The 25,141-nt window shown below is 32.1% G+C and overlaps 1 protein-coding gene across 2 annotated transcripts in view; it reads right to left on the minus strand.

Annotated features, from left to right (window-relative positions):
* Positions 1-4,323: 4,323 nt before the first annotated feature.
* The window catches only part of Emc2 (ER membrane protein complex subunit 2), a 29,349-nt gene continuing 8,531 nt past the window's right edge, over positions 4,324-25,141 (minus strand). Inside the window, exons 3-11 of one of the 2 annotated variants that reach the window (XM_042673102.1) lie at positions 24,838-24,902; positions 24,401-24,474; positions 21,901-21,958; positions 16,944-17,029; positions 16,734-16,793; positions 13,607-13,688; positions 11,905-12,015; positions 9,513-9,617; positions 4,324-4,733 (exon numbers count right to left, since the gene is read on the minus strand). In XM_042673102.1, coding sequence (XP_042529036.1) covers positions 4,647-4,733; positions 9,513-9,617; positions 11,905-12,015; positions 13,607-13,688; positions 16,734-16,793; positions 16,944-17,029; positions 21,901-21,958; positions 24,401-24,474; positions 24,838-24,902 — 728 coding nt within the window. In that variant the 3' untranslated portion in view covers positions 4,324-4,646. Of the gene's footprint in view, positions 4,734-9,512; positions 9,618-11,904; positions 12,016-13,606; positions 13,689-16,733; positions 16,794-16,943; positions 17,030-21,900; positions 21,959-24,400; positions 24,487-24,837; positions 24,903-25,141 lie in introns of both variants that reach the window. The other variant, XM_042673101.1, reaches the window with a different exon arrangement.

Raw genomic sequence — 25,141 nt, forward strand, 5'->3', positions numbered from 1 at the left:
AGGGAGTTATTGTGGCGAAGTTCTTGTATGATAAATCAACACACAAGAACACTTCATAAACAGAAAACAAAGCACATAAAATAGTTAAATCTAAGTGAGGTCCATATTTGAATTACTGTTACTATTTAATAACAACTCCATTATGATAATGTACTGTGGTTATATAAGGTATTATAATAGGGAAAAGCCATCTTACAATAGACTGTTCTAGGCTCAAAACTTCTTTTAAAGTATTCCAAATTAAAATGTTATTTTAAAAATTACAGTTTAACAAAAACCTACCAAGAAATTGGAATATGTGTTGTCAATGGGAGTACAGGGAGAGCGGATTAGGGGAAAGAGGACAGAAGAAAAAGGAGAGAACAATGGGGGAAAATGATAATATTCGATGTACTTACATGAAAGTGAAACCTGGTCATCTGAGGGGATGGGACAGGATGAGATGGGGAACTTTGGAAAGGGTGACGTTGGTTGATTCCTGCACTTATAAACTGACATATTGAGTTAAAAAAAAAAAAAAGGTGTGTCCCTCTCAAAAAAATTAAAGTAGGCAAAAATAAAATTTAAAAGTATATAACAAAGGGGACTGACTTTTCTATTCTGGAAGAACAAGAAAGTCTGTTCTACACAGAAGTTAGGGGAACAAGCTTGTGAAAGTAATGAATATATATTCTGGGATAATGCAATTCAGCAGATAAAAGAGTTTACCTGATGGGAGAGAAGGGAGATAGGGAACATTTGAAGTTCAAAGTAAAAGAGGATGAAAATAGTACTAGATATTTTGAAATGGTTCTCATATTCACTAAACATTCAAGTTTAAATTCAGTTTGAGTTACAATAAAATTTTATTATTCAATTAAAAATTGTTTTATTGAAATTCTTCCTGTACAATTAATGTCAATGAAGTAAAAAGTAACAATTGTTGTATAAGTCAGAAAAATCTACATTCTACTCTCTTCTGCTAATAAATAATTTTTATTGACTTTTAATATTTCTGAGTTTCACGTGGTCTCCCTAAACTGGGAAAACATAACACATGGCACATGCTTCAGATACCAGACAGAGCAATGATTTGTGAAATTGTGATGCGCGGGTACCTGCTGTCACAGAATTTTAATTTCTCTAAGCCTCAGCATCCTTTACCAAAATGGAGTTCAATTAAATCATCTCCAAAGTCCTTTCTCAAATCCTAGTTTTATGAAATGAAGAAACACAAAGTTGCTTTGAAAGTAAGTGGGTTTTGATTTTAAGAGAAAAGATTTTTCTAAAAAGCTACAAAGTTGAATTACATAATTTTAGCTTACTGAAATACTGGCTTTCTATTCCATTTTTTAAAACTTCTCTGCTCCAAATCACTATTGCTTTTACAATTGAAGAGAGGTATGTAATTACAACTTGTTGGCCTTTTAGAATGCTAGTTGCTGAGCTACAATATTGCTTCTTTTGTTATATGTGACTGTTTGCTTTAAGTAAAGATATTCTGAAGTGTCCAGGAATTTTGCATGGCTACCTTAATTGTAGCCATGTTATTCGGAAACATACATAGCTAAAGAAACAGGAACTCCAAATATAGTGGCCTAAATGGCCAAGAGTATATTTTTCTCATGTAGAAGTAAGTGCAAAAGTTGTCAAATGCTCATGTGGCTTCAGGTGATCCACAATGCCATCAGGGGACCATATTCTCCCTAATTCTTAATTTTTTTTTATAGCAGTTATTTATTTTTTTCTATTTTTTTCTCCTTAATTCTTTAGGGTTGTAAAATAGCCACTATACCCCTATGCATCTCACAGGCACTATGACCAGGATAAAGAGGCAAAAAGAAAGGAAGAAGAAAAAAGTCACCTCACAAAGCTCTATTCCATTTAAGGAAAAGCCTCTCCCAGCAAGTTTCTGCTCATTCCTCTAAGTCATATTCCATAGTTTAGATCTGTTGTTCAACATGATAGCCACAAGGCATCTGTAGCTACTTTATCTTTTACAGTTAAAACTTCACTTTCTCAGTTGTACTCAGAGTCTAGAAGCATTTCATGTTCAGGAGACACAGATGAGTAGTAGCTGCCACACTAGCAGGCTGTTAATTTCCTTTCCTGCAAAAAAGTTCACTGAGCATAACAATGAATGCTAGTTCTGTTGCTCAATTCAGATACTTTCTCTGGAGTTGGTATAATGTTCTAATCTCTTTGAGAAAAAAATCTTTGCCATTATCTGAATAGAAAAGAATACCATTAATAAGAAATATGTAACAGACACAATATAGGCAAAGTGTCAGGTCATTATGAGATTATCAGAATATTTAAGGCAAAGTTTATAAATTTTGACATTGACAATGTACTTGGTAAATAAAAGGTTTTTGTTGTTGTTGTTGGTTGTGAGGCTTGAACTCTGGGCCTGGGAGCTGTCACTCAACTCAGCTCAAGGCAAGCGCTTTACCACTTGAGCCACAGCACCACTTCCAGTTTTCTAGTGGTTAATTGGAGATGAGAGTATCATGGACTTTCTGCCCGGGCTGGTTTGAACTACGATCCTCAGATCTCAGCCTCCTGAGTAGCTAGGATTACATGAATGAGCCACTGGTGCCCAGCTTGCCCTTAAAAAAACAAAACAAACAACAAAAAAAAACTATTTCTAAGTGCCAGTAGCTCATGTTTGTAACCTTTGCTACTCAGGAGGCTGAGGATCATGGTTCAAAGCCAACCTGGGCAGAAAAGTGTGAGATTCTTATCTCCAATTAACCATAAAAAGATCAGAAATGGCTCAAGTGATAAAGCATTAGCACCCAGGAATAGCACCCAGGTCCTGAGTTCAAGCCTCCCAAACAAGCATGCACATGGCACACACACACACACACACACACACACACACACTAAATTTTTTTTTTTTTGGTCAGTCGTGGGGCTTTAACTCTGGGCTTAGGCGCTGTCCCTGTGCTCTTCAGCTCAAGGCAAGCACTCTACCACTTGAGCCACGGTGCCACTTCTGGTTTTCTGGTGGTTTATTGGAGATAAGAGTCTCACAGACTTTCCTGCCTGGGCTGGCTTTGAACTGCGATCCTTAGATCTCAGCCTCCTGAGTAGCTAAGACTACCAGCGTGAGCCACCAATGCCTGGCTTAAAGTTATTTCTTATATAAACCTGTCAAGTGAAACTAAGGTTGACAATTACAGGAGGCTGTTGATTACTTATACAAGTACAACTGATGCCAATGTGCAAACTGAAGGAGAGGAGATCAGACAGAGAAAAGGCAGGGGATAGCAAATATACATTTGAAATGGTTGATCACGTTGAAAATGTAGTTACTAAGTTCATATGTACCAAGATGTGATCTTCATGGTAAGAGAAAGATATAATCTTCTTGTGGGAAGAATTATCTTCTTATGGGAAGTTATTTAATAAACGATACTAATCATCTGGTCATTATTCATGATAGAAAAAATGAAAATAAGATGGTAACATGGAAGACTAAATATGCACATTAATTTTCTAAGCATATAAATTACCTAAAACGTTAAAGGAAGCTGATATTGGTTAGTTTTCTTCCTGAAAATCTGGGTTATAATTTTTTTCCCCAAAATCACAAATTCAAAATGAAAAGCCTGCAGAAGCCTTTGTAAATTGTTAGTGAAAATAAGGTTAAACTATACCTGTTCTATCATCTACCTTTACAAGCTGCAAACAATAAATATTTGTCCTCGATGAACAACTGCTATGTAAAAACTTTTGTGTCTAAATAAAATGTTTAAGTTCCAAAGTCTTTCCTGTCCTACTGAAAGATACAAAATATTGGTGATGGAAGGACAAGAGTTGTTTATTGTACAAAGACAATAAGAAATTGTAATTCCATCTCAGGAGGTAATATGAGAATTGAGGTAATTCTTTCTAAAAGTAGGTTAGGTTTTTACAAAAGAAATGTATTCTTGGTCACTAAAGAATCTCTATTCTCTGTAATCCCTAACTGCCTTTGATGTAATTCACACTAAATATAAGTTTCACAAAGGTTAGATATATATTAATATTAAGGCATTTTATAGGTAAAAATCCCAATGTAAAAAGAAAAAATTTACAGATACTGTTAACTTTAGCAAGTGACATAATACTTCAAGGCAAAACTGATCAGAATAACAGGGCAGTTAAATAATTGAAACAGCTCACTAAATTGCAGAACAAAATCCAACCTGACACTATTAACAAAGTCAAAATAATTTTCTTAGACAAGTTAGGATTACTGTGTTTTTTTTATTATCAGTGGGACATTAACTAGAAATTTAATTCGAAAGCAAAATACAGACTCTGAGTATAAGCAAAAAAGAAGCTAGAATCTGTATATGCAAGTTTAATAAATCATTACAGTTTATTTAACAAGATTATTTCTACATCATATTGTGATTTAAAAGCAGTTATAATATATATGTGATATGAAGAGACTGATGTACAATCAATAGGTCTTAAATCTTTTTTCAATGGATTTTCTCCATCTTCCTGCTTAGTAGTAAAAGGCATTTTTAGGTTTATATAAACACATTCTTTACAACCACTTTCTTCACAGAAAATTAGAATATAAATAGCAATGGGCATTTAGTAAATAAGTCACAGGCCAATCAGTTCAATTGTGCAGTTGTAGAATCCAATGTCAAAGAGTTTCTGAAACTTTAAGACTGGGTGATCTGCAATGTTTCCAACATGTCTTCAACTGCCTTAAGAGAGTATTTGGTTTCCTTCTTACTTCGACCTGCAAACTAATTACACATACCAAAAAACAAAGAAAAAAAAAACCAGAGCTCAATTAGGCTTTATTTCAGAGGTTGGTTCAAAAAATATCACAATCTTCCCTTCATATTGCTAATGAAACTTAAGACTATTTTACCACTAGCATTAAATGAAATAGGTTCTTCAACAGATATTTCATTAAGATTTTTATCTTCAGGTGAAGTGTAAATATTTCACTGCATACTTGGTCAGTTTAAGTACTGAGAACTGGCAACATCACAGACTTGATTTAAAAATTACCCTATATTCAGACCCGAAAATATTTAAAAAGTATAATTTTAATGAAATATAATCATACTTATGTAAATTTATGGTCCATTTGTATTTTTCTCCATTCTGAACAGATTTTTACAATTTCAAAAAGGCCCAGTATGAAGGAAAGTACTTTTTATTAAACACTTTCAAGTTTCAAGAAACCTCAAAAATTAGGTACAGTGAGTTATTAACTTAACTTTCCAGATTTACTAGTTGACTAAATGTTATCTTTGAGGGACAAAAAGTTGTCAGGTAAGACTTTATGCTACATATTAAAATGATATACCTCTATATTTAAAAAATATACATTAAAGTTTTCATGAGCAGTAAAATTTACTTTATAAAATTAAACAAGATTGGATTTTATAAATAAAAAAACTGCAGAAATTAGTATGTATATTTAAAAGCAAATTCATGGTACATTAATTTCAATACAACACACATAATTTGTATTCACTGTTGAATACCCCATGCTGACTTCAAAATGAATTTTCTAACTGAACTGGCCATTTATTATTTATCAATCCGATTTAACACAACAGATTCACCAAATAAGTGTTTTGAGTGTGGAACAAAGTTTATTATATCTACCTATTTTCTCATGGTAAAGTACTATGCTATGAACAATGCCTAGTATTTTCCAGTTAACATATTTTCAAGTGACTGAATGTTTCTTCAAATAGCAATGTTGTTTTAAGCAGTATTCAGTCCTTGATTTATGAGGTGTTTCTTCTCTTTTGTAATTAACTTAATTTGGCAAGCTCCTCATGACCTGTTCAGACAGATTAAGTGATCAAGCACAGGTAACATCATAGAACCCAAAGGCTTCAGGAACTGGTAACCTGCCTCTGACCTTCTGGCTATTGCTTAACATAATTCCACTACTTCCTAAGACATTTGTTTCTTCTTTATTTGATAAGAGTAAGTAAAAGGGAAATGCCAGGAAAAGTAAAAAGCTTACAGAAATCAAGTTCATATTGCTTGTTGTAAGGCATCTCTACTGAAGGGAACAGAAGTGCTGAAATTATAGCCACAATTACAAAATGTGGCCACAGTATTATATTTAAAACATTTTTTTTCTAATTTCACTTGGCAAATAAAGGGCATAGGGCATGCTTATCCAATTGATAAATTCACCTTCACAAGGATTTACTAAGAACAGAAAGGCTTTCATTTACCACTGCCTAACAATGTAAACAGGAATGGTTCTAATCAGATATTTTAAGGGCTAATTTTGTAAAAAAAAAAAAATCTTTGATGGCTAGGAGGAAGGTATAGACTAACACATCACACATTAACATTTATGAAAGCTGTTAAAACTTTTGAAAAACTCAAGACCTAATATGTCTTTTAGAATATACCATTTTTCTTGCTTTATATTTAAAATAATCAAAATAGAAAAATTTTTCAAAATTAGCTAATTTTTAAAAATCACCTAAGATAGTGTCAGCACTACTAAAACAACAGCCATTTAGAATAAACCAAGCTAACTTACTTGTGTCAGAACAAATAAAAAGAAAGCTATAAAAAATAATCTATCACTTTACATTTTATCTGACATGCAATTATGTTGTCAGTTCTTGAATATATGGCAATTTAACTAAGTTGGAATAATTTTTCTTCAAATCTTGAATTGTCTATTTCCCACAAGAGTAACAGAATCACCTCTGTAACCATAAATGACATATGGATTATAAGGATGGAAGAATTTATCATGTACTTGAGAAGAATTATCTGAAAAATTAGTAGATTCTCATTAAAGTTTTTCAAGAGCAATATTCAAACTTGTCTGCTTAAATCAAACATGCTAAACCAAGTTCTGATTCATTAGTAAGTGGAAACTAAGAAAGGAAAGTGGATCTTAAAAACTCACCTTTTCTCATTTATAATTATAATCTCAATGAGTCTTTACTATACACTTTAAACTGGATTATATGCCTACACTTAGTTTGAGTTGTGAACTTTTTAATTAAATCTCTGGACATTATATGTTTCTACATCATTCAAAATTCATTGTTTTTTTTTCTCTAACAGTTATATTTGCTTAAAGTTTTTATATTTCCCTTTTGTATCTATCAGAAAAATTACAAAAACAACTCATATCAAATTTGCAATAACTGGGTTACACTGAGCTAAAATTTATAATTACTCAAGTTGTGGGAAATAATATGGGTAACAAAACAATAGAAGGGAATGGAAAAGTAGGTGAATAAATCCCCAAAACATTATTTAACTTAAAGAAGCCAGACACCAAAGAACACATAGTATATGTGCTCTCATTTCAATAAAGTTCTAATTTAGGCCAAAAAAAATTGGTGTAATAAAAATCAAATCAATATTTGCTTGCTGTAGTTGTGGCTTTAAAACATACAACTTTGAGCCTATTCTGTGTGGAATCTAGGCTACCCCAAATTGCAACTTTAGCAGAGTCTACTAATATCTGCAAATATTTTGCCATAGAATGTGCTAATAGAACTAACATATACTATCTAATATTAATAATATAATAAAAATAATAAAAAATAATCTAATATAAATACACAAAGGTGACTGTGGTGTGATTAAAGGGGAACTTAATTGTTTTTTTAAAATCTTCCTAATTTTCTCTAATTAGGAGTGGGAAAACAAAGAGATAACATAAAAAAAAACCCACAATGCAACAGAAAGCAAGCCTACAAATGATAACTTTAAAAAAAACTGCCTAGTTTACAGGGAAATTTTCAAAACCATTCAATATGGTTATGGCCCCAATAGTAGTACTACCTAAAAAAGATGAACAGCAATGTGGTGAATATAGGAAGTAACAGGAAAAAAAAAGCCTACTGTTATGTAAGAATAAAATATCAAAATTATGAACAAATATTAATCCCTCAAACAAGAATTGATGACTCTACAGGTGGCCTGCAAAACAAGTCTTCACAGGCGCCAATTCAGAGACAAATGTAAAAAACTGCATGCAAATTTGAGATTAAAACTAGTCTAACAACATGATTTCTCAGGCCCTACACGACCTCCAGGTCACAGGTTCCACTTAGATTTTAATAAAGCCTCAAATCCTCCCCAAATATCCAGTAAACCTCATCTTTCAAAAACATAAAACTCTCACAACATGAGGAAATAATGCTAGAAAATGAAACAAAACTGAATAGGACAGAAACACTAGACCAAGAGGAAGAGACTGTTCAGACCAGATAGGAAGGAGGGAATAAAAGGGAAAGAAAAATGCATCTGTTACCACAATACTTAACATTTAAAACTTAGTGCAATACTTTGTAATTCAAGACCTTTATAGGGTAGAACAGAGAACTAGAGTCAGACAAATCTGAGTCACATTTAACTGTGACAAAGACTATATAGGCAGGTCATGATTGAGTTTCCTGTAACAAAAACAAAAGTCAAACTAGAAAAGTATCCCTACCCTAATGCTAACTCTTGCCACTCTACAAACAGTCCAGTCATGCCACTGCATTGAAGTGCGGAAAACAAGAAAAAAAAAAACACTAATAAAATTCATTAAGAACCACTAAGAAAGAAAGTATAAAGGACAAAAAGAAAGAGAAAAAAAGAAAAAGTTGTGGAGCAAGTAGAAGGCAGGAAAAGGAAATCCAATACACTTATAATTGGAATCCTGAAAAGAAAAAACTTACACAGAAAACAAAAATACTTACAATTGAGATTCTAAATGTATCTTTTCTCAAGTAACAGCACTGAATCTAAATGCTAAATAAATGCACCGTGTCTTTGGGAAAACTAACCAAATATAAAACAAGATATCATAAGATCTATTGGACTAAAGGAAAAACTTCAAGAAGATAAAGTGGGGGGGGAGGGGCACAGGAAGGGCGGGACAAAGGGTGAACAAATGCAGTAGGGTTACTCACTAGATACTGTGTTGAAAGTGTATTATACAACTTGTGGGTTGGGGGGAGGGGATTGGGTGAGAGCAAGGAAAGGGGTAACATTGATAAAAAAAATGAACTCACTATCTGCCTTATATAACTGTAACCCCTCTGTACATCACCTTTATAATAACAATTAGTATATACACACATATATTAAAAAAGAAAAAACAAAAATACCAGAGAAATTAACATAATGATATTTTGTATCATTGGCTACATTTAATTTTCAGGAAATACAACCTTTAAACTAGATGCAATACTCAAATGATTGAATGCTTTCCCCTTAAGTTTGGGTAATCCTAAATTTAATCCTCAGTAGTGCAAAACAAAACAAAAATTCAACAACTAAAGGGAAAATACACTATTTAAACTCAGCTGTGTCTTTAAAGAAACATTTCAAACTTAGTGTAATACTGTATAATTCAATACTTTTATAGGATACAATAGAGGACTAGAGTCAGAAAAATCTGAATCACATTTAACTGTCACAAAAACTATAGAGACAGGTCATATAGCAACATAATTACTAAAATAGTAATAACAAAATTGTAATAAATGTAGTAGCAAAAAAAGAAAATTTGCTATACAAACCTGATATGCTCTATTTATCTGACTAGCAGCCCAACTAGCATATTTCATGTTGTCCTTTTTCATTTTTGCACTTGCTTTTGGATTTGAAGCAATATGACTTGCAGACTAAAAACAGAAAAAAAAAAAGAGTCAGGAAAAAAAGTTCCTTTTTTTTCCAGTCAAGATAATAAAAAAACATGTAAGGGTCACAATTGTAATGAGAAGATAAAACACAAAATTTGAAAATACTGTACAACAAATTTTAAAGTAAAAATAAACCTGAATGAAATCAGTGTTTAAAATTGTTTTAAAATATGGCATACTGCAAAATAATAAGAAAAACAAAAGGCATTTTAATATGTAATGTTATTTAATTATGCATTTACCACAGGTACTAAAGGTAAGATTCCCAAACAGTTAAAGAAGTACAAAAACACTTCATAAGCCAGAAGAACATTTTTATTATTAGGATATTATTAGCTACTTCCTTTTTCTGAATCATATATTCTGTCTAAAATCAGAATTCCTGAATTTAACAGACAGAACTTCAAAAATAATTTAGCCCATCTTTATACACTACAAAAAAAAAAGTCCAACAGACGTAATCAGACTTGAGTCTGAAATAAAAGAGATAATTATCTCTAATCCTTTCTCTTTTCATTATATCAAATCTTTCAAATTGTGTTCTACAGAACTCATTAGTGATTACCATTTGATCCACCATCTCCTTTTTAAAAATGCCTGTGAGGGATTCTTATTAATATGACTGACATCCATGAAACAAACTATAAAACTAAAAATCACAGGTAAATTTAAAATATAGGGTTATATTTCTGTAGAGAATAAAGTATAAATTGTGTCTTATTCCTGGACATATCTTATGCTTAAAAACAATCTGTCCATGTGATTAAAAAAGGTTTAGCCTGTGTTTCCATCTATGACTTGGGTTTTTTTCTTTAATATGTTTCCCCTGTCACTGAAATATCTATAAGTTATACATCAAAACATTTCATATTACCTTTTTGATATGAATTTCAGTAAATCTAGTGGTAACAAACAGATTTGGGATCAAATGCATGGACTGAAATTCCAGTTCAATCTCTCAGGAGCTAGGTTCAACACTGTGTAAATTAATTAATTCTCTCAGTTTTACCATTTGTGAAATGGTATGAGTGACTACCACTGAAATAGTTGATGTGAGGATTTAGTGATTTAAAAATAAGTGACCTGAGTATTGGTATGCATACTTGTAATCCCATCAAGGTCCAGCCTAGGCAAAATCTCACACATTTTGTGAAAAGCAAACTAAAAGAGCAAGAGGATTTGCAACATGGTTTAAGTGGAAAACTGCTTGCTTCACATGGTGAGGCCCTAAGTTCAATCCTCAGTACCATCAAGACTGGTACAACAAAAGAGAGTAGAGGGCTGGGATGTAGCTCAGTGGCAAAGAGCTCGTCTAGCAAGTGCAATGTCCTGGTTTCAATCCTCAGCACCAAAAAAGACAACACAAAAAAATACAGTTAAAAAAATGGCCAAGTAGAATAGAAAAAATTAGGAAGTAGAATGAAAAACAATGCCTGTCACTAAAGGTGCTTTGTATATCCTATTACTGGTAATATTATTGATCTATTTAGCAAAGAGATGCTGCTAACTACAGTATCCATCCAAGTCACTACAATTAGTTCTGTTAGAATCCAGGAAAATTTCCTTGAAATTCCTTTGAAATATTGTCTAACTATATTTCCTTTCTAAAATTATTCATGTTTTTCTCAATCCCTTTTCTTTTCAAATTAATTCTTTTTATTATACTCAAACAAGAAAAAAAAATCATGAAGTCCATAAAAGGACTAGAATAAACAAAATTTCAAAAACCATAAGCTATTAAAAATTCTTTTTTACTGCAAAGGTTCTATTTTAAAGCCCAATTAATTCTTCTACTTCCAGTAGTGCTTGCTAAATTGACTCTTCTGAAATTTCATTTGGCAAAACTGTAACTACATCCTTCCACAATTCCCTGTATTTCTACACCATAAAAAACATTTTAATTTGATATACTTGAGATTTTATGTCTAGTGTCTTTTATTGGCATTGTTTAATATAATTAGGTAAGAAATACAAGAGTATTGGGTAATACATTATGAAAACAATTGAAAAGTACTATGTTCAATGCTATTGAATTTCATGATCCTGATACACTAATAAAAGGTATTTTACAATGAAGTGGTAAGCAGCTAGAATATATTAATATTCAACTATAATTCTGTCTTATAATTTATTATTCATAATTAACTAGAGGAAAAAATGCTAATCAATAAAATATAACAACAAGCAAAGAATGATTGGTGGGGGTGTTAATATGGATTTTAAGTGACAAGTTTTGCAAAAGTAACATTAAACATACACTTCAACTTACCATGTAAAGCCCAAACAATGCTCTCATATTTCTGTTGTTCAATTTCAATGCCTGTGCAAAATACTTTCTTGAAAGTTCAAGATTTTCAAGTCCACCCTGGGTATATTTGACCTGTTAAAAGTTGCAGAGCACTGAAACCTGTTTATTTTACTACTTTGAAATATAGCATGTTTCATTGTACCATAGACATTAAGTAATCAAAACAGATACTCTGCAAACAAATGCAAGATGGTAAAAGAATTCACTTTAGGATTTTTCAAGTTAATCTAAAATTTAAAGCATAACTTCTCCCAATAAGCTATTTTGTTCTATAAACATTAAAAACTGAGTAGTTTCTAAAACAAAAACGTTGCCACAATAAAAAAGCTCAATACAATCTCTATTTCAACTGCCTTGAATGTGCCTCAAAACATTCTATTTTTTATCACCATATGATAAGCCTAAACTTAAGATACTGAATTATCCTTTTACATTCTATAATAATTAAATCCTTCTAACCTTACAGCATTAAATTGTACTGCTATTCCTAATAGCAGTGAACAAAGTAAATAAATATTTCTACATCCTAAAATACTGGTCTTAATATGAATATACTAAAGGATACAGATTTTTAGAACCATAATCATTATAAATGCTTCAGAAGCAATTAAAGAGTGACAATTGTAAAATTATTAGGAAAGAATATAGTATTCAAATACTGCACAAAAGTCCAGAAACACCACTTTTAAATAGAATTTAAATGAAAAGTTAAATTGCAATATTACACATTTTGTTATTTTTTTTAAAAAATTTACTGTAAAGGTGATGTACAGATGGGTTAGTTACCTAAGGCAAATGAGTACATTTCTTTTTGAAGTGTTACCTCCTCCCTCATTTTCTCCCACTTTTTTCCCTTAACTCCCTTCCCTAACAAGTTGTAAAGTTCACTTCCAACATAGTGTCTAGTGAGTATCACTGTTGCATTGGTTCACCCTTTGTCCCACTACTTCTGTGATTCCCTTTCCCTTCCCCAAATCAGGTAAACTTACACACAAAACAAAGGGTACAGAAATCAAAAACAGGGAATAAGCCAGAGGAAAAATAAAGAAAAAAATAACTACAAATAGTACAATTAACAAAAAAACTCTCCTATTTCCATTCCAAATGGCTCAAAAACTTCTATGTAAGACCAGATACTCTGAAAATGTTACAAGAGGGGATAGGGGAAGCACTAGGGCTTCCTGAGACAGGTTGAAACTTCCTAAGTAAAGATCCAGATACACAATAGAAAGAAAGTCTGGAGAAATGGGATTGCATTAAACAAAAGAGTTTCTGCATGGCAAAGGACATAGCTAGCAGGATAAATAGGAAGCCCACAGACTGAGAGAAGATCTTTACTAGTTATATATCACACAAGGGCCTCATATCTAAAATATATTTAGTGCTCAAAAAATTAAACCCCCAAAACCAAATCCTCAAAGAAACAACAATCGCATAAATAAGTGGGCTAAAGACTTAAAGACAGACTTCTCTGAAGAAGAAACGAGTGACCAATAAAAACATAAAAATTTTGGCCAAAAATTTTATTCTTATAATTCAATATTCAACGGATATTATAAACATTTATATAATTGCCTAATATTAAGAAAATATTAATACCATGCAATATCCAATAGCAAAACAAATAAAATCACATACAGTTGCTGTTTCTGAAAATACTTACTTCAGCATACTGCTGACAGTATAAGTGGTTGTGTGGATTAGTCATCATAAGCTCTTCTAAACAAAAGGCTGCTTTTGCATAGCTAAAAAATATCAACAGGAGAAAACTTAAGCAACCAGTCTTAAGTATTTTACCTTAACTAATATAACTAGTTTTATCTTAGGCAGGTATAAAAATAATTTTAGCAATGTTAGATATGTATTCCTAAAACAATTCAAGTAGTTTCATTAGTAATTCTCTTGAACTCAAAAATACCAATGACATTACAATTTTTAATGAAATAAATATATACTTAAAATCTAAATCAGTCTATGAATTATAGAATAGACTGGGTCATTATTATGACATCTAAATATTAGTAGTAACATGGGCTTTAAGACTTTGGATCAATATATAAAGAAACGGCTGTAAGTCTGTAAGTATTTAATATATAAAAGGAAATAAATATTTTACTAAGTACTGTCTAATTTTATATGTGTATGTATATATTTATATATGAATATGTAATATATAAACATCCATATATAATATATATGTATAGATTTAAACATATGACATATTCTACTCTACTACAAAGACCTCTCATTACTTAAGTTTACTTCTAAACCGATGAATCAAGTTAGTTTTGATATGGCCTTTACTACTATTAAACTATGAGGTAGTAAAACAAAAATCTTCCTGAAAACCTATGGGACGAACTGCAAAAAATGCCCTGAAGAAACAACTTTAGGCCATATGACTGCATTTTACCTAAATGTACTTTATTTATATGTTAAAAGCTTTGTGAATATCCTCACTATAGGAAATCCTAAAGAATATAGGTGTTCAGATTTATTCTGAGGTGATGATACTACAAAACAGAAAAAGGCAACCTATAACCTATAGTTAATTGTAGTATTTATCATCCATATATTTAGGGTACACACTCCTACATTAACACCTAGTATATTTACTTTAAGAAGTATTTTATTCAATTCCATACATGCTTATTAACTATAATAGCAAGCTTTTATTAAGTGTTACATGCTATACCAAATGTATTATATATATATATAGACTTATTTTATCCTACAAAATACTAAAAAATAGAAAATCATCTTCACTAATCTATACCTGAGAACAATGAGGCACAGAAGTATAAACAGAATCCCAGGCTTTGCAACTCCAGAGAGCTATATAAACACTACAGACACTACTTGGATGCACACTACCCCCAATGAAAACCAGTTATCATTTTAATGGAATTTTAAGTGATGATAGAAAAAAAAATGAGGCATAAGCATTAAACCCAAAGGTCTTGAAGAACCAATTTCACCTCTCAGTCTACCCATAATTATAGCATGTTTTAGATCTATAAAGGATCTTACTTATAGATTCTCATCCTATATCTGCAGCTCTTTTACACATTTTTTATATGGAAAACTTAGCAGTGATTCTTGAAACATGAGAGAAATTTAGTGAGTGACTGAGAGGATGATTGAATACCTAGAATGAAAGTATTATAACTATAAATCTAACTCCTACATATCTAATACCTAACTTTCTAAAAGGAAAGGCAAAAAGTTGTTTCTATTTACAATGTCTCAATCAAGAGAGTTTCTTTTACATGTCCCTTTAACTAAGCTGGTACCAAAAGTTCGTAATAAGGCAAAGAATAAGCGTTCACATGATTTAAATGGGTTGAAAACTATGCATTAACTTGGTTGCTGGAATTATAAGTAAAATTTGTCTTGGACTGTATACCTTTCTGAGTTTTCCAAATTTTCTGCAATGGGTATTTTTTAAGTAGAAAACAGACATGTCTGATGATCTGAAATATTTTTATTTACTCAGTTATCTACTTTTTGTTTTCCTGAGTCAAGGTCTATCTATTGTAACCAGGCTAGTCTTAAACTCTTAGCTCTCTTGCCTCAACCTTCTGAGTGCTAATATTATAGGCCTGAACCACCACACTCAGCATGAAATGTTTTTAAATGCTTTTAGTCAAAAACAAACTTCAAATGACTGTTGTTTTAGAAAAAAACTAAAATCATCAATATACTTTTTAGTGAACTCTGAAAATTCAGTTTCATAACATTTAAATGTAAGTATTATATACTATCTCATACATGAAAGAATGAGAACGTTCATCTACAAGTACATATAAACATATATAAGCATGTGTGTGCATTCTAAATAGAATTAGGTAAACAGTTTCCTAAGTATAAACCAAGTTTTATGTAGTAGAAAAATGAAGAATGGTTCCTGGAATATAGTAGCTCTCGCTTTACTTCAGTCTTTTATTTGAAATTATATATATAAATCTGGGCCAAGGCAACAGACAAATGTCTTCATTCTATTTTATTTCCTATATCAGTTGTATGTAGTATGAGAATTATTAAGTATTCATGCATAATACGAAATGTGTGTGAGAATCTGATTCTATTCTCTCAGAAAGAAGGGAAGAACTAGTGTGATATCCTTCAGATTTAGAATTAAGGGAAGAAAAAGAATCTATGCTTCTAAATAGAGGTTAGCCTTAATGCCGTGATATTAGAAAACCTTCGCTAAGACTTGGCACTAATCCTCTCACACTGGGATTTCCTCCTGTCACCACATCAATAACAAAGCTAACAAAAACATTAAATATCCAATAAGCAAGTTCCTATAGCATTCAACATTCTTGATTATTCTTAGTTTTTAACCCAGGCAACACAATGCTTCTACTTTGGGAGAGTTATTTCTCTTAGTATTAAGGCTTTAATAAAATGCATACAATTGACAGAATCTTTGAACAGCAGGGAGTATAAGACTCTTTGTATTTAGACTCTAAAAATTCACTAATTTTAGTTCAATAAACAATAACAGCTGAGCAAATGAAGCTCTTGCTATCTACATTTGAAAGGAAAACTTATTTTCCAAATTAACCAGAAGAACATAAATGATCTACTTAATAATTATTCACATATTATGATCTGTAAATTATTGGTTTTGTTTTTCATTCAATTATTCATTTATTTTATCTCTCATTTCAAATACAAATACAAGTGATTCACACCTCTCACTATTCCTTTAGAAATCACTGTCTTGTGAACTTATAGTATTGAAAACTAATTCAATAAAATCGTATGTGTGCTTAACAACTTACTCATGTTCATTGATATAAAGTTCTGCAAGTTCATGCCAGGCTTCTTGGTCTCCAACAAATCTAGTAGAGGAAAGTAGGAAGGAGTAAGTGTGTAGATATTCTGTAAATGAACAGCATGGAGGCAAACAGGAAAATCAAATGCAAATTCCATTTTAATTAAAAAAGATTTATCAGAATAACAAAACACAATCCTCTTGTAAAAACACTCACTGTTCCAGATACTCATTCAGTTCCCGAATGGCCTCCACATTTTTCCCCTGGGCTTTTCGAATGGCAATCTTCCGCTTTCTTGCAGCCTGTGGGTTTGACATTAATAAAGGATTAGACCCTCCTGATTTGCTGAGTTTTTGTAAAGAAGGTGAATTGACTGTGCAAATTATTATCTCAATGCCAGTGAAATTCCATTGTAGAACTACTGCTTAGTGAGAGTTTATAAACATACCCCATGACATCTCACTAGGGAATTCAAACATTCCTCTAACAATCACATATGCCTTATTTTTGATGCATAAAATGTACGCATCATTTCATCCAAATAAATAACCATCCAGATTCTGATAATTAAAAGCCAGCAGGAAATCCTAATCTTTATCCAACCCAAAGTCCTTTACTCTGTCTCATTCATAAGATCTATATCTTGAGAAGTAGAATGATAGTAAAGATTAGGGAAAAAGAAATCTCACCAAGGGCACTTGAATATCACTAGATATTCACATTAGAAATGTGAGTTATGACAATTTTTTCAGAATTTAAGAGAAAACTCTACAATCTTACAAAATAATAGATATTATTTTATAGCAAAATACTTAAAACGGGCATTTTCAAGTCTTACACATAATAAATACAGAAATCAACCATGAATTTATGCACTTATCAAATATGTGTCAGCTATCTATTCTTTGGCAGACTCTGTGATAGAAAAAAGAAAATAATTCTCCAGGGGAGCTTAAGTAAAAGACATAATGTAGAATGGGCAGCAATGGAGAATTAAAAGTATCATAATAACAAGGATATATAACACATGCTGTGTCCCAGTGGAAGAAGTGAAAGGAAGAAAAATGAAAAAAAGTTGCAGATATGATACTTATACTGAAAAGGTATGAAGAAGAAAGATAGCTTAAAAAAAAGTAAAACAGGAAGTTATGGAGTTATGTGTGGAATATTGTATAGTAGAAAAAGAAGCACAGGAAAAAGAAACATTGTTTAATCAAACTAGTAAGTTCTAGACTCAGGTTAGAGGTACAGAAAAACTGTACAAATTTGTACAAATTTGATCACTTTAATTTGTTTAATTCAAATGAGAGGATAAAAATATTTTGATAATAAAATGTTTTATATGTGTCTTAGTTATATACATATATATATGTATATATATATATATATATATTATTTAGCTTATGCCAAAGGACCAATACAAAACCTGTTACACAGTATACACTCAAATATTTTGGGAATGTTTTCTTTATGTAATATAGGCCTCAAGAATTTAGAATTTAAGCAAACGTAATAGCTCAGAAAGTTAATACAAATATTAAAACAATTAGGAAGACTATTAGACTTAAAATGGAAATCTTGTCTTAGTTGTTAAAAAAAATTCAAAATATGCCAGATGTTGGTGGCTCATACCTATACTATAATTCTAGCTATTCAGAAGGTTATAATCTAAGGGTCATGGTTCAAAACTAGACTGGGCAGGAAAATTCGTGAAACACTTATCTCCACTTAACCACCGAAAAGCTGGAAGTGGACTAGTGGCTCAAGTAGAAGAAGAAAAAAGGAAAGAAGGGGGAAAAAAGCAGCTCAGGGTCAGTACCTCAGTCCCTAAGGTTAAGACACAAGACTGACACACAAAATTGTTTTTTTATATCAAAGAATAAATAATCAAGAAACATTTCTTTGAGGAGACAAAAATGTTTGATTCCATCAATCCAGCATCATTTCAAACACAATTTAATTTGAAACACATTTTTTGAGGGGTGGCATTGGGATGGAACTCAAAAGCCTTAAGCTTGCTAGGCAAATGTTTGATGAATTGAGTCATACCCCCAGCTTGAAACACAATTTAATTTGTTCTTTTCATTTTTCATGACACTGTTTCTTCCACAGTTGGTTGGGTAAAGCAAGAGTCATACTTTGAAAACACAGATGGAATCAACTGTTAGTTATCAGTCTTCTTAATCTATTAAAACCTTGATATTCCTACCACCTCCAAGTGTCACTGTAAAGCAACACCACTAGAACATATAATGGGATTATATAAATGGTATCTACCTTTAAAGAAAAAAAAACCTTTGATCTATGTTTAATATTTATTGTTGCCACATAGTTCTAACCATACACTGGTATAGTCTGACTATATTATTATCTTGTTCCAATCCTTCTAGGTTTTACAACAACCAAGACAAAATATGGATTCAAATGCCACAAATCAAAAAATAAATATGAACAGCAACTAACAAATATGAAGTTATAATAAAAATTGTTATATGTAATATATGGTGTATCAACAGTCTGAGTTTCATAAAGGATATACTGAAAGTATGTAATTATGTTTAGCTTTCTCAGTTATTTAACCATAAAATCATTCCTCTATAGTGGAACCCACACTAATATTTTTAGGTCAGTAGTCACCTGCACAAGCTGGAGGCCTGTATCCACAGACTGGGTACTTTGCTTCTGTAATGGACAACTCTAGAATGTTGCAAGGATGTATCTTTTAAAAATTACTTTCAAGCCGCGCAGCAGTGGTTCACGCCTGTAATGCTAGTTACTCAGGAGGCTGAGATCTGAGGATTGTGGTTCAAAGTCTGCCTGGGCAGGAAAGTCCGTGAGAGTCTTATCTCCAATTAAACACCAGAAAACCAGAAATGGAGCTGTGGCACAAGTGGTAGAGTGCTAGCATTGAGCTAAAGAACTCAAGAACAGCACCCAGCACTAGAGTTGAGGTCCTAAGACCAAAAACAAAAAAAGAGGGGCTGGGGGATTAGCCCAGTGGAAGGGTGCTCGCCCAGTGCGCGCAAGGCCCTGGATTGGGTCCTCAGCCCTGGAAAAAAAAACAAAAACAAAACCAAAAACAAAACCAATTCTCTTATAAATAATGGAAAATAAAGGTAAAAGTAACTGTAATGCATAAATTTTAATAATGGAAAATAAAGGTAAAAGTAACTACAATGCATCAATCTAAATGTTTACCCAGGGAGAACTTAAAAGACTATTTCAATGCTCTGCAGTTAATTCAAAAGGAAGGAGGTAATGGAATAACAATGTGTCAGAAACACATTGTTAAGTAATGCATACTACTCTTGAATTTCCAACTATTCTCCCTGTAAAAGGGGAAACTTTTCATGAAGCGATCGTCAAAATACATACTTGTATGTACATAAAAACAAAAATCTCTGAAAAACACAAAAAAATTAATTTACAGTGTTTGCCGATGGGAAGGAAAACTTGGGCCCCCCAAAAAGTACAAGAACTGTATTACTTTTTAACATATTTTGTAGTATCATTTTTAGCAAAAGTATGCACGTCCTGAATGCCCATTTCATGAAGTCTTAAACAAACAAAACATACACAAAACAAAATGGGGGAGTGGTATCCCACTTCATTATCTTCTCCAAAGAAGAAACTGAAAACTTATGTTCTAATCAATGTACTCTTCCTATACTTTAAAAATGATAAGACTTACTTTGTGTTACTCATTTGAAATTTAATGTTTTCCCCCAACTCACTATCTGTTTTTTCTTAATCCACACTCATTCTTCAAGTCCTATGCAGCAAGTCATCAAGAATCAGAATTTAGGACAACAGAGAGAATTGAGGTTTTAAGCCAGACCAGGCAGAAAAGTCCAAGAGACTCTTTTCTCCAATTAGCCACCAAAAAGTTGAAAGAGGAGCTGAGCTCAAGTGAACACTAGCCTTGAGCAAAATAGTTCAGGGACAGCATCCATATCCTGAGTTCAAACATCAAGACATACACACACACATTCTCTCTCTCTCTGTCTCTCTCTCTGTCTGTCTCTCTGTCTCTGTCTCTGTCTCTGTCTCTCTCTCTCTCTCACACACACACACAATTTAAAAAACAACAACTCTAAAGCAACAAAACCAAACCAAACCAAACCAGGGGAAAAAGGAAGCTGAAATGTAGTGTGTCTTTCTAATGAGCATCAGAATCTCAGTTCAAACCCCAGAAACACAAATGTATTTCAAAGACCACAATAAAATTATTACATTACACTGCCTCTATAAAAGCAAAGCCAAGATGTTTAATTCACTTTCTCCTCCTAGAATCAAGAATACTGAAAACAACTGTTTTTCAAGTAATAATGTATGCTAGTTTGAAGGCTAGTCTCTTAAAGCATGAATGAATAACCTAATTTCTATCTTGCAGATGTAGGAAAAGAGGAACAATACAAATACAATCATGTAATCACTTTTAAACAATGCAGATAATCAAATAATGACAAAAATGTGATTCACAACTATGGGTAAGAATGAGGCACAACTTTCTTAGTATTGAGAAGCCCTTAAAGTTGCTTTGAAAAAAAGAAAAAGTGTCTTCTGCACAGTAACTTCAAGGTTTAACAGTAAAGTCAAATCTTCTAATAGGTTCATTAATCCTGAATCTTATATGGCCTTGTTTCTCCATCAAGAGCTAGAACATTGTTTTCAAAGGATATAGGAATGAAACTTATATAGTGGTGAGATAGAAACATTTTGGTGGCTTATGAGAGTATTGAGTTACTACTTCAAGAAAAAAAGGACTGAGAGACAATTGGATAGTGTTTGATGTAAAAATAATGTATCCAGAAAAACCGAATTAATCACCTGTTCAAAAATGTTTACCTAAGCACTAAAGGATTTAATTACTTCATTTTTTATTAAAACAACTAAAAAATAACTACATAAACAAGTTAGTATTTATCTATAAAATGTTATAAAAACAGAACTTTGCTAGGCTTATATATAAGAATACATCTGATTCTCCCTCAAATTTCAACAAATTTATTTTCTACTAAGACATCTTCTAGAAGTCAAATCTCGGTGAAAAATATCAAATTTATTTAATGAAACCTGGTCCATATGTAGTTTTATATGATTTTGCTCTGTGAATTAATTGTAGCTTTTAAGTTAAACATTAGATCATCTTCAGGCCCATTTGGAAACTTACAGTGTTAGTTGGATCTTCTTGTAAAATTCGATCATATAGCTGTATAGCATCATCATATCTATTTTAAAAAAATAGAAACTTTAAGAATTATTACCTTAAAAATGTACCAATAAATAATAAATACAAAGAAAAATTGTACTGGCAAGAATTTAAGTGCATTCATAATTACTATATATGTTTTCACACCTTCATTTAACAGTAAAAATCTAATATTTTAAAGAAAAACATCATATATAAAATACATTATAAAAAACCTACTTCAAAAGATATTGATTCAATTTGGTCTAAATACAAAGATAAAAATTAGCAACCATGTTGGGGCTTCAGAACCAGATATAGCAGAAACATTAGCATTATTAGACTGGAAGTATAAACACCTATACATGTTCATTGCCCTAAGGGGAAATTTGGATAGGATGCAGAAACAGTAATAAATAAGTCATAATATAAACAAATAGCCTGACAGATATCTATGTTTCTGATTACTAGAAAAGCTGAAGAATGTATTATTAGAAATGACAAAAAAATACACTTAATATTCGACACAAAACTTGTGTTAGATCACGTTCTCACTACTTGTTATAAGTGACCTTTCAACTTACCAATAAAGTATAAATCTGGGGGTAAACTTTTCTTGTTCCCATGAATACCTCCCTTAGAATATGCATTCAACTGCCTCAATTTTTGCAGCCAGATTTCTAATAGTACTTCAAAATCAAGTTTTTTCTACCTAAAACTATTTTTCTCATCATCGTTCACATTTATATATTTTTTTTAATTTTTTTGATTTGGTTGATTGCAACCAAGTATTCAAGACAGAAAAAAACTGACTTTGATATTTTCCCTTTATCACTAAAATATAACTGGTCGCCCATTTTCTGCCTCTTTCAATTTCTCTCACTCATCCTAATGTCTCTATACTTGTGCCATAGTTGACAACACTATTACAACAGTCTCAAAAATGATCTTCTTTCTGAGACTACTACATTGTTTTTATTAAGCAATCCAACTAGTACTCATTTCCCTAAAAACTGTAATGGTTTCTCCACAGTTTCAGTTAAAATTCCTTAACAGAGCATATGAAGTCTACAACACTTGGTACTGCCTATGTCTCTAGTTCTAACCAGAGCATAAAACTCCATCAGAACTTACATTCAGCTGTGATTAACTATTAATTTTTCTGTAGTTTCCTATAGCTGTTCTTCAGAAGTTATCATTGAAGAAACAGGAAGGGCTGGGATAATTAGGTTCCTACCTATGTTTTAACTAAAATAAGTAATTTTTTTCTCTCTTCTATTTCTAGGTAAAATGATGCATACAAGGTGGTGGTGCGTTCTTTGTTGTTTTTTTTTTTAAGATGGTGTTGTTAAAAAGGTTGAAAAGTCCTGCGATAAAAAATAAAGATACTGTGCTGGACGCAGGTGGCTCACGCCTGTAATCCTAGCTACCGAGGAGGCTGAGATCTGAGGATGATGGTTCAAAGCCAGCCCAGGCAAGGAAAGTCCGTGAGACTCTTATCTCCAATAAACCACTAGAAAACTGGAAGTGGACTAGAAAACTGGAAGTGGGCTGTGGCTCATGGGGTAGAGCGCTCACCTTGAGCTGAAGAGATGAGGGACAGCACCCAGGCCCAGAGTTCAAGCCCCATGACGGACCAAAAAAATAAAAAATAAAGATACCTTCTATATGCTTTAATCATGTGTAAATAGCCGGTTGTCTTGTGGCTCACACCTGTAATCCTATACTCAGGAGGCTGAGATCTGAAGATAACAAACAGTTCAAAGCCATTCTGGGCAGAAAAGTCCGTGAGACTCTTCAATAAACCACCAGAAAACCAGAAGTGGCACTGTGGCTCAAGAGGTAGAGGCTCACCTTGAACTGAAGAGCGCAGGGACAGCGCCCAGGCCTAGAGTTCAAGCTCTACAACCCAAAAAAATATGTATTATGTGTATATGTGTATATATATATATATTTATATACTTATATATATTATATAACATATACATATATATATATATATATATATATACATATTTCTGTAAGTCCTAGGGAATTGGCAATGCCCTTAGAGAAATAAAGCTAAAAAGCTGTTAAAAAAAAAAGTTAAATAATTTGTCAAGTCAAAACCTAGCAAGCTGTGTATGGTGGTACTTTCTTATAATCTTATCACTTAGGAAGCTAATGCAGGCTATAGCCTGTGCTATAATACTAAGACTCTGTCTCAAAAAACAAACAAACAAAAAAGAAATTCTAGAACCTGGATCTAAAGCCAGTTTTTACTTTAAAACATGATCAAATTTGACTAGGTCAGAGGTGGCAAATGTACTTGTATCTTATATTGACTCCTGATTTGTACTGAAAAACATTCTCTAATTAGTCTAGAGCTCAGCAGTAAGGTATTTAGCAATTAATGATATGCCATGGGTGTGGGATAACTTAAATATAGGTTCCATATCTGACAGCTTGAAATGGAATCACATTGTTCACAAGATTTGGTTACCTTTCCATAGCTTCAAATCTCATGCCTGTTAATCGCTTGACTCTGTGACTACCAGGAAACTGTCTTCTTAACTCCTGAAGACAAAACTGAAAGTATAATTGGTTTAAAAAAAGAAAAAGAAAAAATAAAGAGCAATAATTATCTTATGTATCCTATATAGATAAACACTCTAGTTTTTACTGCATCTCAAAGTTATCTGGTTAGTCACCCTTTTTGTTTTGTGTGTATGTTTTTTTGCTTTGTTCTTTGGGGTGCTAAGATTTCAACTCAGAGCCTTGTGCTAGGCAAGCACTATGTCTCTGAGCTACAAACCCAACCCTCCACTTACAGTTAGTAGCAGCATGCAAAACTCATTACCACATATAACTCTTAACTGCTTACATATAATTTACAAAGGAAACTAAATATAAGACAATATAATTAGTTTAAATACCTACCAAAGCCAAATCATCGCGACCATAGTCCAGGGCTGCAATCATTACCTGCTCATATATGATCCAAACTAAAGAGAAAAATAGAATACAAAAATATCCTAAACAGAAATTAATGAATCTGTCCTGTTTTTGATATTTTAGAGAACATTATTAAACACTGCTTTATTATTTCTGGAATTAAGGAGATGTATTCAGTACAATAAAATACTTAATGTCATATAAAATAAAAATCCCTACTTATTTAATACACTTAACTATTCTAGAAAGTTCTGTATAAAATAAAAATATTTATAAAATATACTTTGGC

Source organism: Dipodomys spectabilis, unplaced genomic scaffold, assembly GCF_019054845.1.
Source record: "Dipodomys spectabilis isolate Male_0828 unplaced genomic scaffold, ASM1905484v1 ptg000783l, whole genome shotgun sequence".
NCBI classification, from domain to species: Eukaryota; Metazoa; Chordata; class Mammalia; order Rodentia; family Heteromyidae; genus Dipodomys; species Dipodomys spectabilis.